This window comes from Pimephales promelas, chromosome 10, assembly GCF_988280905.1.
Source record: "Pimephales promelas chromosome 10, fPimPro1.hap1.1, whole genome shotgun sequence".
Lineage (NCBI taxonomy): Eukaryota > Metazoa > Chordata > Actinopteri > Cypriniformes > Leuciscidae > Pimephales > Pimephales promelas.
The window spans coordinates 36,085,431-36,102,966 of NC_142778.1; the positions used below are offsets into that span (position 1 = coordinate 36,085,431).

General features: G+C 36.3%; 2 protein-coding genes across 4 annotated transcripts in view; one reads left to right on the forward strand and one right to left on the reverse strand.

The window, feature by feature from the left end:
• garre1 (granule associated Rac and RHOG effector 1) overlaps positions 1–9,230 on the forward strand; it is a 41,734-nt gene extending 32,504 nt beyond the window's left edge. For both annotated transcript variants that reach the window (XM_039683908.2, XM_039683907.2), the window contains exons 8-14: positions 1,548–1,645; positions 2,521–2,646; positions 3,679–4,658; positions 5,372–5,537; positions 6,118–6,255; positions 6,331–6,409; positions 8,050–9,230. In XM_039683908.2, the coding sequence (XP_039539842.2) occupies positions 1,548–1,645; positions 2,521–2,646; positions 3,679–4,658; positions 5,372–5,537; positions 6,118–6,255; positions 6,331–6,409; positions 8,050–8,388 (1,926 nt within the window). In that variant the 3' untranslated portion in view covers positions 8,389–9,230. The remainder of the gene's footprint in view (positions 1–1,547; positions 1,646–2,520; positions 2,647–3,678; positions 4,659–5,371; positions 5,538–6,117; positions 6,256–6,330; positions 6,410–8,049) is intronic.
• A 1,111-nt stretch (positions 9,231–10,341) lies between these two features.
• ss18l2 (ss18, like 2) lies at positions 10,342–12,699 on the reverse strand. 2 transcript variants are annotated; one of them, XM_039683909.2, is made up of 4 exons: positions 12,422–12,697; positions 10,865–10,941; positions 10,684–10,786; positions 10,342–10,482 (listed from the first exon to the last, which is right to left on the reverse strand). In XM_039683909.2, the coding sequence occupies exons 1-4, from the start codon at positions 12,488–12,490 to the stop codon at positions 10,474–10,476; spliced, it is 258 nt and encodes an 85-aa protein (XP_039539843.2). In that variant the 5' UTR covers positions 12,491–12,697; the 3' UTR covers positions 10,342–10,473. The 2 variants fall into 2 exon arrangements, with proteins under 2 accessions (XP_039539843.2, XP_088972678.1); XM_089116552.1 differs by lacking the exon at positions 10,342–10,482 and having other exon boundaries at positions 10,675–10,786; positions 12,422–12,699.
• Positions 12,700–17,536: the final 4,837 nt, after the last annotated feature.

Below are 17,536 nucleotides of genomic sequence, written 5' to 3' on the forward strand. Positions count from 1 at the left end.
TATTTTACACATGAAACAGCTTTTATTGAACATGAAACGTCCTACTCGTTATGATGCTACATTAGCCTACAGTACAATAAGCATTAAAACATTGATTTTGTGTAAAATAATTGTATATAGTTTCAGTTATCCGTTTCATTGGATTATGAGTTACTTCCTGATCATGATGGTGAAAAAATAATACTTGAAACTTATGGGCATTTTAATGTATAACGGTTTCATAATTTTAGCTAAGCAGTTTATGCATACGTGTAGATTTATGAAGGTAAGATCTTTTGTTTTTTGTTTTTTATGAATGAGTTAACTTTGTATAATAAAGCTTTGAAAGATATAAAACAAGACAAGCATTGGAGGTTTTCAAAATTATACACAATTCGATAACTGATTAGATTTCTGTGATATTTTATGTTCTATTTATTTATTTGTGTTTACAAAAATCTTAAATTGTTTTGATATTGAAGATATGAATGATTTTGATTGTTTAATCATAAAAAAATAATAATAAAAAACGCATGGGTATTTTTTTTATAAAATGTACTTTATTTCACAAGAACGTGCAGCATGAATTTTTTTGTGTAAAATAATAATGTCAAAATCTAAAAAAGAGAGAGAAAATTTGGCATTGTTTTAAGCGAAACAATAAAAATGTATAAAATGACCAATTCAACCCTAGCTAGGCCTGTTTTATCACAACAATCTTGTATAAATTTAACTTAAAATGTATCAAATGAGGAACTCTCAGGCCTTTTTTGTCCTTACATTCTTGCTAAAATAACTAAAATGCAATAATAATAATTCCGCCCCTCCCTCACTTCCGGTTCTGGCGCTGGGGTTCTGAAACTGGTGGTGCTGTGGGTCTGGATATATCTGGGACTGTTAGACAAATTTTAAACGAATGAACACGCAGAAAGCGAGCATTGTGTGTTCAGGCTCTGGCGTTCTCAGTGTCATGAAAATAAAGTCAAAATGAAAGTCACAACAACAAAGTCTTACATCACTTCAGAGTTCCTAGGGGAACCATTATTTCTCGGGGAACCACCCTGGTGGCTCGATCCTTGGACTAAGTTCCTCGAACTACTCGGTCATTGACGGCAACGTTCACACGGAAGACAGAATAAAAGTCTGAACTCAAGGCCTCCGGCTGTGAGGAAAATGATTTCTGAAAAATCATAAAGCCGTTTCCATGACGCCGTTTCTTTCCTTGGTGTGTGTGTGTGTGGTCCGTAACCTTTGGGCGTGTGTGTTTTCTGTGTAGAGTCCCCATCATTTGAGTCACATTGAGGATACACCTGCGCTATTAATAACAATAGCCCACTTCCTGTTTGATAGGAAACAGCCTCCCTGTTTCAAACTTCACGACCTCTTTTCAAGAACTGTGGGAAATGTTTCATTTGTGTTTTCTGGTGGAAACGGTGATAAAGTCGGCTCTCGAGTGTCCAAGTGTTGATTTATGATCACAGGACGAGTAACATGAATGGTTTATTCTCTGGCAGAGCTTCATTGCAGTGTGTGCAGTTATTAAATCTGATGATGATGTGTTTGTGCAGGTTGTGGTTGACACGGCTCAGATTGAGAATAAGGAAGCTTACGCCCCTCAGATCTGTCTTGAAGGATCTAAAGTTGTGATCCAGGTTCCTTCCACATGGTGAGTAACTGTATAGGGTAAGGTTTGTGGGAATTATAGCAATAGTTTATTAAATCTCAGTATCACTAAACGTAATTGGAAGATGGACATCCTCTTTAGTTTGCTAGAGTTTGAGCTGCTTTACTGCATTTGTATAGAGTTGAGATGGCTTATGTTGTTGAATGAATATTTATGAATAAAATTAAACGCTGCTCTTAAATCTTTCACCGCCATTGACTGAATTTATCTGTTTTCACTGTTATACGGTAGGGGGCGCTATTACAAATCTTTTGATAGAGAACTGAATCTCTGGATCAAAACAAACGAGAAAAGCATTGCTTATGCACTCATGTTGTAGTCTTTGAAAATAACTAGATTTTTCTCAGCTTTTTGTTCTGAATGTTGCTTTTATTCTAAAAGTCTAACCCACATTCAAGGGTTGATTAAAAAGGAATGCATGAAGCTATAATAAAAACATTTTTTTTGTTTATAAGCAGATCATCTGTTCTTTCTTCTGATATATTGCATGTTTAGATATTTATACTACAACATATGTTCTGGGGCCGGTGAAAATTGTGTGAAAGTAATAATTAAAATGCTGGTAAAGGCTGGTAACTTTAAAAAATAAAGAAAAGCTGGTCAAGACATTTAACCCCTGTTAAATTGGGTTAATTTAGCTAAAATCAACTTTTCTATCAAATATAAAACTTAAAGGGATTATATAATTGCTATATTTGATTAATTTTGCTTGAAAAATATTGCGTTTTTGGTATATAATTGTCTGTTTTAATTTAATTTCTCTAAGTTTAAGCTTCTTCTCAAAGCTTAGCCTTTGCTGATAACCTAAATGATAAAGACTTGTAAATGTAATCTGACTGTGCTGTTTTGTCTTGCAGGTGTCTGAAGGAGGATCCAGCCACGATGTCTCTGCTGCAGCGCAGTCTGGATCCAGAGAAGACCCTCGGCCTGGTGGACGTGCTTTACACGGCTGTGTTCGACCTCCACCGCTGGAAGGAGCGCAAGTCAGTGGCAAACGCATCACACACTTACCTCACTTCACTCAGGGATGATTGAAAATAAATATTTCAAGCATTTCTTATTTTCATTTAGTTTAAATGGTTAGTTTACCTCAAAATGAAAATTTTGTCAGTAATTAGGCTACTCACTCTCATGTTGCTCACCCTTTCGTTCACTTTCGGGACACAAATGAAGATATTTTTGATTAAAACTCGCATTTGGACCTTGAACCGTTTGGTTCTCATTGAAGTCCATTATATGGAGAAAATCCTGGAATGTTTTCATCAAAAACCTAAATTTCTTTTTGACTGAAGAAAGAAAGACTTGGACATCTTGGATGACATGGGGGTGAGTAAATTATCAGCAAGTTTTTCTTAAAAGTGAACTACTCCTTTAAGTGATCGAAACTGGCCGGCCCAGAAAAGTTATTAAAGACATCATTAAAATAGTCCAAGTGACGTTGGCTCAATCTTAATCTTTTCTTCAAGCTTTTGGCTCAATCTTTATCAAGTCGTTAATCAAGCGATGAGATTACTTTTTGTGCACAAAAAACAAACTAAAATAACGACTTTTATCAACTATTCATTTCCTTCTCTGTGGGAATAAGAATTTTTATTTGGGGTTAACTAACTCTATAACTTGATTTTTACTAAAATAACTGAAATGTACATCAATACATAAAATTTCCCCTTTTTTTAAACTAGTAAAAACTCAACTAATCACTAAAAATGTAAAATAAAAAATTGTGTGTGCAAAATATTCTACTAAAATGTAGAAAATGATACATTCATATGCATTTATAATATATACAATTTTATACTAAAGGCATGCATGTAGAATATTTTACATGCACTATCTCTCTCACACACATACACACATGTACTAAAATAACTGAAAGAAAACTCAAAAACTATATAGACAATATAAAAAATATAGAAAAAAATATAGAAAATGGAAAATATTACAATCATAATATTGATCTGATTAGAGAGAAGTTGTAATTTTCTGCTGATGTGTGTGTGTGTGTGTGTGTGCAGGGAACAGACTTTGCCCACCATTCAGATCCAGCTTCAACGGGACACGACTGATTACGGCGGCCCCGTGGATCTCCCTCCCGGGAACAGCACCAAATCCTCCAGCGGCCTCCCCAAAACCATCTCCAAACTCACCTCACGCTTCACCAAGAAAACCTCGTCCAACTCCAGCGCGGGCGGCAGTTACTCCATCCCAAACACCCCGTCTCGCAGCAGCGCCAACTCCGACGACAAAACCGCACGCCTGCACAGCATCCTTCAGATGAGCAGCATGCCCTGCACCCCCGACCCGAGCCACACACACCTCGCCAACGGCGCCGACGAGCAGGGCATGAACCTTCCCACCGACCAGGAGATGCAAGACGTCATCGACTTCCTATCAGGGTTCAACATGGGAAAATCCCAGCAGGCGTCTCCGTTAGTGAAGAGAAGGAACTCGGTTGCGTCGACAAATGCGTCCGACTTGAAACCGCCGACCTCGCAAGTGTCTCACAACGCCGTGCAGACGTTAGCGCAAACCTTACAGCAGCAGACGCAACAGCAGCAGCAGCAGCAACAGCAACAACTTCCTTCAACACCAAAACAACAGCAAACGCAGTCGCAACCGCAACCGACCCTGCCGTTCTACCAGCATCTCTTGCAGCCGATTGGTCAGCCTCAGCAACAGCAAGCCCCGGTTTCTCCACAGATCTCTTCCCAGCAGCCCCCGCAGCCGAGAGCTCCCAGTAAGTGGCCCCAGGGTCCGCTGAGCGGCCTGTCACCGATCGGGCCCTTGACGCAGTGGCCCGCTCCGGGTCTGCCCGACCTCAGCTCTGACCTCTACAGTCTCGGGCTGGTCAGCACATACATGGACAGCGTCATGTCAGAGATGCTCGGACACAAGCCCCCGCAGGGGCCGCGGAACAACACCTGGCCCAACCGAGACCAGAGCGAGCAGAGTCTGTTCGGGGTGCTGGGAGACTCCATGCCTTTTGACCCTGCAGGTGAGCAGACGTGTTTGACTATCATTGGTTGAGCAAAACTCAGCTTCATGGTAGAGTGGCTGTTCTGATCAAGTGATTTATATATACTTTTAACTTACTTTGACGCGATTAAAGCTGTGCTGACAAACATTGCTATATGACTTTTTGAAAAAAATAACAACAAATCTGAATTTTTCTAATTACTAGTTTTTACATATTTAGTTAGTTATTATGCATGTATTTGTATAAATATAGTTAGTGTAATGTTACATTTTATTATTAATTTTTATTTTATATTTTTTTATATTTAATACATTTTATATTTTTATATTTTATTTATTATTATATTTTATTATATATATATATATATATATATATATATATTATATGCAAACATTCATTCAGTCACATTTCCATTATGTGCATATTTTTATAGTATTATTATTGCATTTTTTGTATTATTATTATTATTATATTTTTTAGTTTATAATTATTTAATTGCTCTTAAACAATGCATCAAATTGACATTGCAATTGTAATGTAATGAATTTAAAATTTAATTGAATGCAAATAGCATGTGGTAATTTAATTGTTTTCTCGGTGTGAGTGGAGTAGAGTGTGTGCGTGTGTGTGTGTGTGTGTGTTGGTCTCCATTATGTGTTTCTGCTGTGCTGGTCAGTTTAAACAAAGAGCAGGACTAACCCCACTCATCTCTGTGTCTCGGTCTCGGTCAGTGGGCTCGGATCCAGAGTTTGCTCGTTATGTTGCCGGGGTCAATCAGGCCATGCAGCAGAAACGCCAGGCTCAACATGTCCGCCGTCCCAGCAACCCCCGCAGCAACTGGCCCCACCCTGAGGAGCAGCACAGGGGCTGGGCACACCCCGAATACTACAGCGAAGGGTGAGTGACACATGACCAGTCACATGGTGCTCAACCACCCTATAGTGATATAATCCACTCACTCATTTTTTTTTTAATCCCACTAAACCATAACCAGTGTCTCCCAACGACCTGTTTTCAGCCATGGGGCTGGTGTGACGTCACAACAGCCACAGGCCCCGCCCACTAATGTTGACGTTTAACATAGAACCGGCTTGATCCAGTTCACAGCGAGTTGTACACATCCGCCATCGCTGCACTGACGAGCATGTCTCTCAAGCGCTGTAGGTGTTGTGTGACTGGATGTATTAATCCACATTTACTCCCGAAACCTGAGCCAGCCGCTGAAGACGAGTGTGAGCCTGTGAGGCTCCGCCCCCTGTGCCAGCAGCAGCAGCTCATTTGCATTTAAAGGGCACACACTAAAACAGTGCATTTTTCTGAGCCCCCAAAAGAGACAATTAAACATGCTGTAAAAATGATCTGTTGGATATTTTGAGCTGAAACGTCACACACAGACTTATTTTATATTGTGAAAAGGGGCATTTTAGATCCCCTTTAATAGTTTTAAACACTGATATAGATGTTTGTATTTAAGCAGGGAGGCGGTCAACAGCGGCTGGTCAGCCAATCAGGGCGATTCAGCCAGTTCGAGTGACGAGACCTCCTCGGCCAATGGGGACAGTCTGTTCTCCATGTTCTCTGGGCCGGACCTGGTGGCGGCTGTCAAACAAAGACGGTAACCAACATTTGATTTGTTGCTTTGTCTCGCTTCATGTGAGATGATGTTGCTCATGTTGAGTGTGTTTTTTAGGAAACACAGCTGTGGTGAACAGGAAGTGTGTACTCTGCCCTCTCCTCCACTGCACCACACCAGTGACGACAGTAACCAGGTAGGAATCAAACACACACACACGTTTATTTCATAATAATATGAGATGGAATTTCACAGTAGGTGTTTACACACATTCAGTCGCTGCTGTTAATCGCTTCTGTCATAGAATGTTTAAATAATTAACGTTTGGATTATAGTGGAGTTTTTAGCCAAATAAACATAATTTCTGACATATGATGTCATGTCAAATTCAGTGTGGTGTTACATGCAGGATCCCAGGAAGTGACATCACACAGAGGAGTCTTAAAATATCATATTTGATTCTGATCGCTTATGATTGTTACTTCAGATGTTGTTGTCAAATGATTTAAAAAGTAATATTTGTAAATTGACGTAGAAAAGTTTAGCAATCAAGTACTGTAATAAAAAAACTAAACAAATTTTTGTTTTTTAAAAGTTGAATTTAAAATTTATTTATATTACATCAGACTAACATGAATTTAACAATTACATTTATGAGAAACTTTGAAACTATAAACTTTAAAATGCAAGTGCTGGGCAATGATTAATCACGATTAATCGCATACAAAATAAAGGTTTGTGTTTACATAAAGGCTTGGGAGGGTTACTTTAAAAATGTACTCCATTACAGATACAAAATTACTTTTTTAACAAAAGTATTCAGCAATGTAATCCAAGCACCACAATATAAAAGTAATGTAACTGATTACTTCAAGGACTGATTTTATTTTAAAAAACAACTTTTATGTATTAAATTGTACAGCCCTAAATATATGTTTATGTAAAGGACTATACAGACATCTAGTGGCTACAGTATGCTATTACAGAATATTATATTTTATTTTCAACTTGAGATGTACAAGGAAAAAATAAAATGGAAATGTTTCTTCAATAGGAAAATAGAGAATACAAAATTAATTTTTTTTTCAAGCAAATATAATAAAGATAGAGAATGCAAAAGCTGCTTTAGTTTGGATGTGGAGTCCTTCCATAAAGGCTCAGTTTGCACTATACAACCATGTTGTTGTCATTTTTTGACAACTGTAATGAATTATATATATATATATATATATATATATATATATATAAGGGCTGTCAAATTCAAAATAAAAGTATGTGTTTACATGATATGTGGGTGCACTGTGTATAATCATTTTATAAATACACACACATGCTTGTATATTTCAGAAATATGTCCATGTATATACTGTATATAGATTTATATATACTTTATATTATATATAAATATAAATATTTTATATAGAAATAATATTTTTTTCTTAAATAAACAAGCATGTGTGTGTGTGTGTGTATATATATATATATATATATATATATACACAAAATAATTATACACAGTGCACCCACATATATTATGTACACACAAACTTTTATTTTGGATGTGATTAATCGTTTGACAGCCCTAATATATATATATATATATATACACCCCCCCCACACACACACACACACACAGTATATACATGTAAATATTTATTAAATATATACATGCATATGTGTATAATTATACACATTACACACACATATATTATGTAAACGCACACTTTTGGATGCGATTTAATCGTTCACCTTCTTGAACATGAATATTTGTCATTAGCCCTTCGGCACCCTTTCATAGTTTCGCTCCATATGTGTTTTGTGCTGTTTGTGTTACAGGACAGCAAAACTAAAACATGGCCTCCTAAAGCCCCATGGCAGCACTCCTCACACACCAACACCATGCCCAATCCCAGCTCTTCCCTCTACCAGATGACCATCCCCTCCAGCCAATGGGGCGACTCCATGCAAATGCTGCAGTCTCCGGTGTGGTCGACAGCCAATGACTGCCCTCCATCCTCCGGGATCTCTTCCGGCTTCCCGTTCACACCACAACAACAACAGCAGCAGCAACAGCAGCAGCAGCAACAGGTTTCCCAGCACAAGATCCTGAGCAAAGGCTTCAAAACCTTCCCGCTCAAACCCGAGCATCGACCCTCATACCTACACCAGTACTGAGCTGGACCCGTGCTGGGAGAGGTCGAACACAGGGTCGAACCGATGACGTTTTATAATCCCAGCTGGGATTGTTCATCTTGTGGTGAAGTGTGCCGTAAACCTGGTCTAGACTCCAACCTTGTGAACTAGAAGTGTTTTTATAGGGAAATTTGCATTTAACATAGTGGTTAATAACATTTTTGTACACAGATGCGTGTCCCCAAACAGAAACGTAACTGCCTTCCACGCTGTCTGAGCGATGCATGACTCGCGTTAACAAACAGCAGCAAGTCGGACCATTTCACTGGCAGCCGCTTCGAGCTCGATTCGTTCGGCTTCGAGTTTACACGCGACTTTTCCGATATGCATGGCCACGTGCTCACTCACTGCAGCCGCATTACGAAGACCCGGGGTCCCGGTTCGCCCCATATAACGATACTGTGTTAAAATAGCTGTAACTGCCAAATGTCACGTGGGACGACCCCGACTGCAGCTCTCAGCTACTGTTCCATAGCTTGTAAAGGACTCGGAAAAAAGACACAAAAAAAGAACTATAAATAATTTACTTTTTATGAAGAGGCTTTGAGCAGGCTCGGCAGAAATATAATAATCATAGCAGAGGTGTAATTTGAAAGAAATACACTACTTTTCCAACGTCTGACAGATTTAAAACGAAAAAAAGAAAAAAAAAAAGGATGTTAGCAGTAAGTAACTTTGTGCCATGTTGTTTTGAATAGCACTTGCAGATATTTTCTCTAACCAAAGTATTGTTTAGAGGGGGGAAATGGTGCTTGAAATTTGAAATTAAAAAAGAAACGTTGTTTGGGAGCGTAGTAGTAGTTATATCTAGAAAGAGAGAGAGAGAGAAGAAAAAAATCCTTTTATGAAAAACACAAAACCCTTCTGTATGGTCATCGTGTTTGTTTTCCCATCGGCTTTCTTCAGAACGACACTAACACTTCTCATAAATATAACATTTTATTCCTTTCAAATACAATATATTTCTTGTACAAATATTGACAGTATTAATCTTATTTTTGTATTTTCTTACACATTATACCATTACTCTATAAGTTAGCATAATATAGGCTTGATGATAAGTAAAACGTTATTTTCCCAAGATGTGAAGCACATTTGTTTTCCTTTCCTACAGAGTTTAACTGTACCTTCTTTCTACAGAGGTTACCAAATACGCCATTATAAACACTAATAAATGGTTCTGGTCGGATTGGGGTGGATTTATTATTATTTTTGAGCCCAGATCCCGTTGGTTTCTGTGGTTTCGGGCTGCATCTTAAAAGCCCAGAATGTTCATTTCGTGACGTTTGCCGATGCCAATGTTGCCTGTATTTATGATATGACCATGTTTTCTGAAAACTAACATACTTACCATGTTTACAGAGAATCGTTTGCTGTATATAAATATATCTTTTTATAGTTCTGTGCTTTGCACAATCAAAAAATGTAGGTTCGTTGCTTCGTCCGTGTTTTCCTCCCAAACTGTTTCGGCTTTTTTCTTTTTTTAAAAATATAAAACATCTTCAATGACCTTGGACTGTAACGCTCAACATTTCTCAGCTGTGTCAAAATGGTTTACTAGTGGCTTCAAAAAAATTAAAAGGAGTTTAAAAAAAAGAGAAAAAAAAGAAAGAAATGATGTTGCCCTGACAGAAGATATGATGGGTGACTGCTTGGCTTATGTTGCTTATTGTTCACTAGAGCTGGCAACTGATTATTTCCAAGTGTACCAGCAATGCAAAAAATAAATATATAACATAACATCTGCTTTCATTTTGTCTTTGACTCAATTTGCATACAAACTGAGCTTTCACATTTTGTGTCTCTGTAACGTTTGCTAATTCATGTTCTCAATTTTCTGTATTGCAGTTAAAAATCTGAAGGCCGAATACAACAATACCACCGTGATCTAGAAGTACTTCAATGACAGGAATCTGATTTGCATTTTGTGCAGAATGGATTTACACATGGTATTTTATTTATGGCATTTATTATACATCGTATTAAAGTATAAATACTATGAAAATTATGTACATAAAAAAAGCAAAAACATCTGAGATTCCTTTTGGCCAATGGGATTCTGTTTCCTTAAGGATTCTGTGATAGAAAGAAAAAATAAATATATATAAATATATATACAACTAAACATTAAGGCAGGCAAACATTTTTACAGAAATGTTTGGTGCCTAAATTTGGCACATGCATCACTCGTATTCGAATGTACATAACAACTGAGCCTTTGAGCAATACAATATAATTTAATTTACAATATTCCCGTACAGAGAACATCTAACTGACCGAGTCGTTTGCAGACGTCTGCGTCTCCTCCGGCACGATCTCTGTGCTCGCGTCAGCTATGGTTCCCAAATACACGATGTTGCGGTGCAAAATCTGCTGGTATCTGTGAAGCAGATGAAGTACATCCGTCGTTAAAAGCACTAAAGCATATGAAGAGAACAGACGCGTGAAACACACGTACTGAACACACTCGGTGGCTCGGCCTTTCTGCTGATACTCTGTGATGCATCTCACCAGCTGATCGTTCTCGTCCAGCAGCTGCAAAACAGTGGCAATCAGTTAGTAGATTCACTTTAGGAAATTTTTTTTTAATTATACACTTTAGTAGGTCAAGATTTTCTGCACCAGTTCATAACTATTTTAAAGCATCTTTCTGAACCTCTGACCTGATGAAAGATCACTGATCATGAATTACTTGGCTCATGCTACTCCTAAATACTACATCATTCGTCGGGTCAGAGGTCACTCTACCGCCGCAACTAGACTCGCATGTGTGGGCGTTACCGGAAGCCAGTGATTATAGTTTATTATAAAGTTATAATTATGTAGATTTTTCTTTATAAAAGCGCATGGGTTTGCTACAGAAGGTCTTTATTAACCCCTAGAGCCGTACAGATTACTTTTATAATGGATGGATGTGGGGTTTTTTGGGCTTCAAAATCTTAGGTACCATTCACTACCATTATAAAGCTTGTAAAAGTCAGGATATTTTTATAACTGTGTTTGGTTGAAAGAAGAAAGTCATGCATGCACCTAGGATGGCTTGAGAGGGTGAGTAAATTGTGGTGTCATATTCATTTGAGTAAACTATGCCTTTAGGTTGTACCCATCTCTTTTTTTTATATAATATGTGATTTAAACTTTTCACCATCTCCTTTTTTATATATATACACAAGTGATTTAAAATTTTCACTGAAAGATTTCTTTATTTTTCTGAAATGTTCTTGTTTTGCATTGCAGATTTTGGTTTATTTACAAGAACAAGTCTCCTCACTGTCTAGATTCTTCCATGTTAAAATGTTCCCATAATGTAAAATCTTTAACTCAATTTAAAATAACACATTTATTATATTATCTGCCATACTGATAAAGGCTTTCTTTGTTTAACTTTGTATTTTCCCTTTTTTCGGATTTCAAATGCAGTGTTCTCAAATCCTTGCCTAGCTTAACAAGTTAATTTAATTAAAGTTTTTTTTAGAGAACAAAATCAAAACTAGGGATTTTAATGCAAACACATTTCAGTTAATCTGTGTGTGTTTGAAACATATTTTAGCATTTATATTTTAGTCGCTTTGGAATTGATCAGTAAATGTACATCAGTAAATGTAAAATGTTCACGTTTACACTGCAGCAAACAGAAGTGGCGCGAATTTAAAGTTTAAATCTTAACGAACATGTTTTCAACTAAACCTGCGTGAACGCGCATAACGGACAACTGAAGAAGATCACTCCGATGAAAGACAGAAACGGACTGGATCTCCAATCTTTATATTGAATTTAGCCAAATATCTGCATCTCCGTAAGTTACCAAAACACACACAACACATACGAGACGCACATAAATGGCGTAACTAACGTTAGTTGTCGAGTACGGTTCCGTCATTTCCGTGTGTGTCCTGAAAACATACCGTAATAACGTTATATGGCTGAGGTCGTTTGTAGAAAGAAGTTTTTCACGTAAATAACAGAACTGTGTGTGTGATAACGAATTAAGCACTGAGTTTAAATGTTTACTCACTCTTTGAATTATATCCTGGTTGATTTGCGCTTTTCCGCGCTGCCGTTTGGGAACGAAAACAACAGACATTTTCACGGGCTCGAAAACTCAAAGCATCTAAGCGCCTCACACGGTTATATTCAGCTCAGAAGGCTTCTGCAGATGAGAAACCGATTCAGAAATCCAAAACCTTGAGCAACAAATCGATGAATATCACCAATATTGTGATCAACAACAGTCCCCATCAGAGCGACTCGTTTCTTCTGTGTGGTGTGGTTCGGATCTTTTAGTGACTCGGTTCATTACTGACCTCTGTCGGCCATTTTGCAGCACTGACGCGTTTTCTTTTGCAGTTTAGTCAATATACAATATATCATCCATCATACCGATAACAAATTTAAAACAAGCTTACCAAGTTGATACAAAATAAATCATATATCTTAAAATATATCTCATATCTCCTAACCCTAACCCTTACAGCATTGCTTCTCTTTTGTCATTAAGTTAAAATAGGCTAATTTAATGAAATAAAAATGCCAAGATGGCATCTAAACTGACATCCTATTTCTTAAGCGCTGCAACTGTCTTTGAAACAGGATTTATTATAATTTGAATGAATTTATAATAAAGAATTTAAATAATTAAAATGCTAAATGAATTCTAAAATGTCAATATATTGCTTAAAATATGTAGCAAAATATGTATCATATTTCTTAGCTTTTGACCCCTCAGAAACTTTTTCAAACAGGGTATTCAAATAACTTTTTTTTAAATATAATAATCTAACAATAAAATGCTATTAAAAAGATCAATATATAGCTGCCAACATGTATCTGACATGGTTTAATTTGAATATCTTTTTTAAAAACAATCAACAATATTGTGTATTAACATGAACAAAGATCAATAAATAACTAATGTAAAACATATGTAGTCAATGCATTAACTAATAATGATAAATGAGACATTTTTAATATTTTTTTAATGAAAATTACAAATCAACTGGATTAGTGGCCAATGTTGGGCGTAGTTAATAAGTAATCTAATTAGTTTTTACTCTAATACTTATTACTTTGTCCTTCCTGATGTAATTGCATTAAATACTGTAAATACAATTCTATAAGAAAAAATAGCAGGTTTAATGTTAAAATGTATGTCTTTAATGTAACCTTCTCCCTTTACACACTTTGGTTGTTCAAAAATAATTGTGCAATTGTAGGCTATATTTTATTTGAACAGTTCAGTTATACTTGTATTGATCAACTGTTTGAGGTTTATATGGATTTAGAAAATAAAGTAATGCCAAACAGTTACGGTAATCTAATTACACTGTTGAAGATAGTAATCAAGTACTTTTGTAACTTAGCCAACACTGCTGAAAATGAAAAGAAAATTAGATCAAACTTAAAGTAGGCCTAGTTCACTTAAAAAAAAAAAAAAATGCTGATAATTTACTCACCCCATGTCATCCAAGATATCTATGTCTTTCTTTCTTTTCTTCAAAAAGAAATACGGTTTTTGATAAACAGGATTTCAGGATTTTTCTCCATATAATGCACTTTACTGGGCACCAAACGGTTCAAGGTCCAAAAGACAGTTTCAGTGCAAACTATTCAAAGGGCTTCAAACGACACCAGACGATGAATAAGGGTCTTATCAAGCATAATGATCGCTCATTAAAAAAAAAGCCCAAATGCTTGCCTTGCTCTGTTCTGTGATGCGCATTTGTGACTCTCCTGTTCGAACTCGTTTATCAAAATGAACAAATCTTTTTCCGAGTCAGTTCGTTCATTTCGTTCGTTGAATGAACCAAATAACTCGGAAAAATATTTGTTAATTTATTCAAAATATCTTCCTTTGTTTTCAACAGAACAACTAAATTGATACAGGTTTTGAATATATATACACACAAATGTATATTTGGTTTACTTTGACTACACTTAAAATCAATTGAAGTGTTTTTGTGCTAATCAGTGCATTTACAGTATATTGGTGTACACACTCTGTCTGGTTACTGATATTCTTCTAAATATCAGAAAATCGTCTGAATGCATTTGAAAACGGTAAAACTGAACTGAACTGTTTAACTTTGGGGGAGCTGTAAAATGAGCCTATTTCCCAAAAAAGCGGAGTATCCCTTTAAGCACTAATAAATGCACTGACACCTGAAGACCGTCTGAAGTTTTTGTTTAAAATTAACATTTGTATCAGGCTCCTAAGTCCTATAGGTTTCTACCCAAATACAGGCATTTCCGAATGGACTGGATCTAGTAATTTGAAGTTAAAGATGCTCATGCGGAGAGCATTTACTCAATATTATCTCATTTAATTTTGACAGTTGCTTTTAGAGGCTTTTGCATCGGAGGTCATCACTATTTAGATAGCACACGTAAAGTGTTTATTACAAATAAATGACTAAATGCTAATAAATAAAGAAATGTTATGAACAAAAGTTTGCAATGCTGTGAAAAAAACCCCCACTTCAGTGCCCGACCGCCGTTCCTCCAATCTGCGTTCAGCCCCGACAAAACGTTGCACAACGTTTTTTAAACAGAAACTTGAACGTACCCCATGCTTTCGGTTGCTTTTTGCTTCCGCAAAGAGGAGGTTGTATCAGAGATTGTGTAATGGGCTCTATGCACGGCGGTATTTCCGGTGAAGCATTAGGGATGCTCGATAACTTCCGCCGATCATAGAGTCCAATGCAATAGCGAAAATTTATATTGAATTTTATACTCCATGGTTATACTAATGAAACGTTAGTCACAAAAACAGATAAAACAGACACCCCTCGTTGTGTTTATGCTTCTTTTTAAAATTATATTAAATAAACATAACTATATATAAAATTACATCTAAACGTATGTACGTTTCGTTTCAAAGACGGGAGGACAGTAAATATTGAAGACTCTGCCATAATCCCGTTTTCTCCGGTTTTCCTCCGCTTTAATCTCCACAACCGGAAATAGACGAGCATCCTTGCGTCAAATGCGGAACTTATGCGTGCATATAGCCCATTGTCCGTTAGACGGGCTCTGGTTTTATTGAGCAGTTAATCGTTAACAAAGTTTATAAACAGGCGAGAAATCTCTTCCACCAGATACTGGACTTTGCTTTAGACTCAGCCTACCATGTGACAAGCCAACATTGTGAAGGACAGAAAATGATATTTAAGTCTAAATTCTCTTCACACTTCAAGTAAGTTTTAACTTTGATTAGTTATTTGGGGAAATAGAGTATTGATTTTATACTGTTTATATCACCGTAATTTAAATTTCGAGTTAAATTAGGCCTATTTTATTCCGGAAATATTAGCCTTTAGGATTGCTACTCTAAACAGACGCAGGCTTTTAGAAATGAATTTACACAAATACATATTTTGAAGGCGATGAAAGTTAAAATATGAAGTTTATTCGAAAGGGTTATTGGAAATGAATAATAAGTTTCAGAAGGGGTTTCCATTTTCATTTCTGGAGGCTGTTTTGTGGTAATACGAAATCGAAAGTAGGCCTATAAAATTGACGTTCAGAGCCAAGGCAGATAAACCTCATGGAATGTTCGATTATGTCAAACAATTATTTAAATAATAAATAAATATTAATAATGATCTACTGAATATAATATTTTGATTCACACAGATATTAATTAGTATATTCGGTGCAGCATATACGTTTTCTCTCAATGTACAAATTAATTTAGGACCATTTTAAACAATAATGAAATAAATTGTGAACTTGGGGCTTGATCAAATAAAAAATGAAAAGAAAAGTAGCCTAATTTAATGAAGTAATAAACAATTTTTGGAAATAAATGAGTGTAATAAAATTATTGAACTGCAATACTGTATGCCGCCTCAAATGTCCATTTCCTCAAATGGCGGCTACATCAAGTCAACGTGCAAACTATCACAAAGTGAAAGTAAATCGCAGACGCTTAACACACATTCATCTTCAATAAAATTAAACGAAATGATCTTAGAAGGACTGTTGACGCTCTCTTGATTTTGATTTGAGGTGATGATAAATAAAATGTAGCTCATAGCCTATCTGTTGCTTTCGGTGACGTGAACTAGGCTAATTAAATATAAAAATGGTTTTAAAATCATTTAATTTACAGCTGCTCGTGAATTATCCTTTAATAAGTATATTTGTTTGTGATATCTCATTAACATATTGTCATCTCCAGGTCATGTTGAGCTGACTGTTTTACAAACCCGTGCTGATCTGTCTGCACTGGGTGTTTAGCTGCAGTGATGTCAGAGGAGCGAGGAAAGGACTCTCTCTCTAAGATGAGTCTCTCAGAGAAACAGAGGTAACACTGCCGCTGTTTTCACACAGTCATGTTAAACACTTCTGGAGTTTCAGGTTTTTCCCTCTGAGGAACAAACAAGGAGTTTCTCTCAAGCTTCTCTCACTATTGTGTGCAAAACTTTAAGAACTTCCTAATGTTTTATACAATTTACACTATTTCTAGAACAAACAGTTTCCATCCATCAAATTTCTGCAGTGAAAAAAACAAAAGGCAAATCAAATGTTACACACCACCAAAGATAATTAGTGTGTCCAAAGTTAATGTCTGCAGTTGGTAGAAATAAATGTAGTTTTAGTTAAACAGTTTTCATAACATCAAATGTCTTCATTGAAGTGTTTTTTCCTTCTGCTCTGTCATTAGTGAAAGATCAGACTCTGGGTCTGTGAAGAGTGACCGTTCAAAAGGTGGTGGACCAATCTTTAGTGAAGAAACATCATCAGATATTGAAAGGTATTTCATTTGTGTTTCTCCAACTGTTGAGTTTGGTTGTACTTTATCTGATGATAGCCTGTGGATCAGGTAGTTTAATTTAATGATTGAAACGTTATAAGTTTGACTTTTTTTTAGTTTTTAATGTGTATAAATCATTAGCTTTGCTGTTAATAATTTCCACGCTGTTCTTATCGCATTTGTTTGAAATGAATTTCATTCGTGAGAAGTGAGAAGAACTGTTGAATATTATTGAACAGAACAGAACCAAATTTAGAGATTATAAGAATGATAAATGCATATTAATGTCATAGCAATGTCTAGCCGATAAGGTCCGATTTCTCTTTTTGGCTTTAGCGCCCGAGTAGACATTTCATGATGGTTTAATTTCCTAAT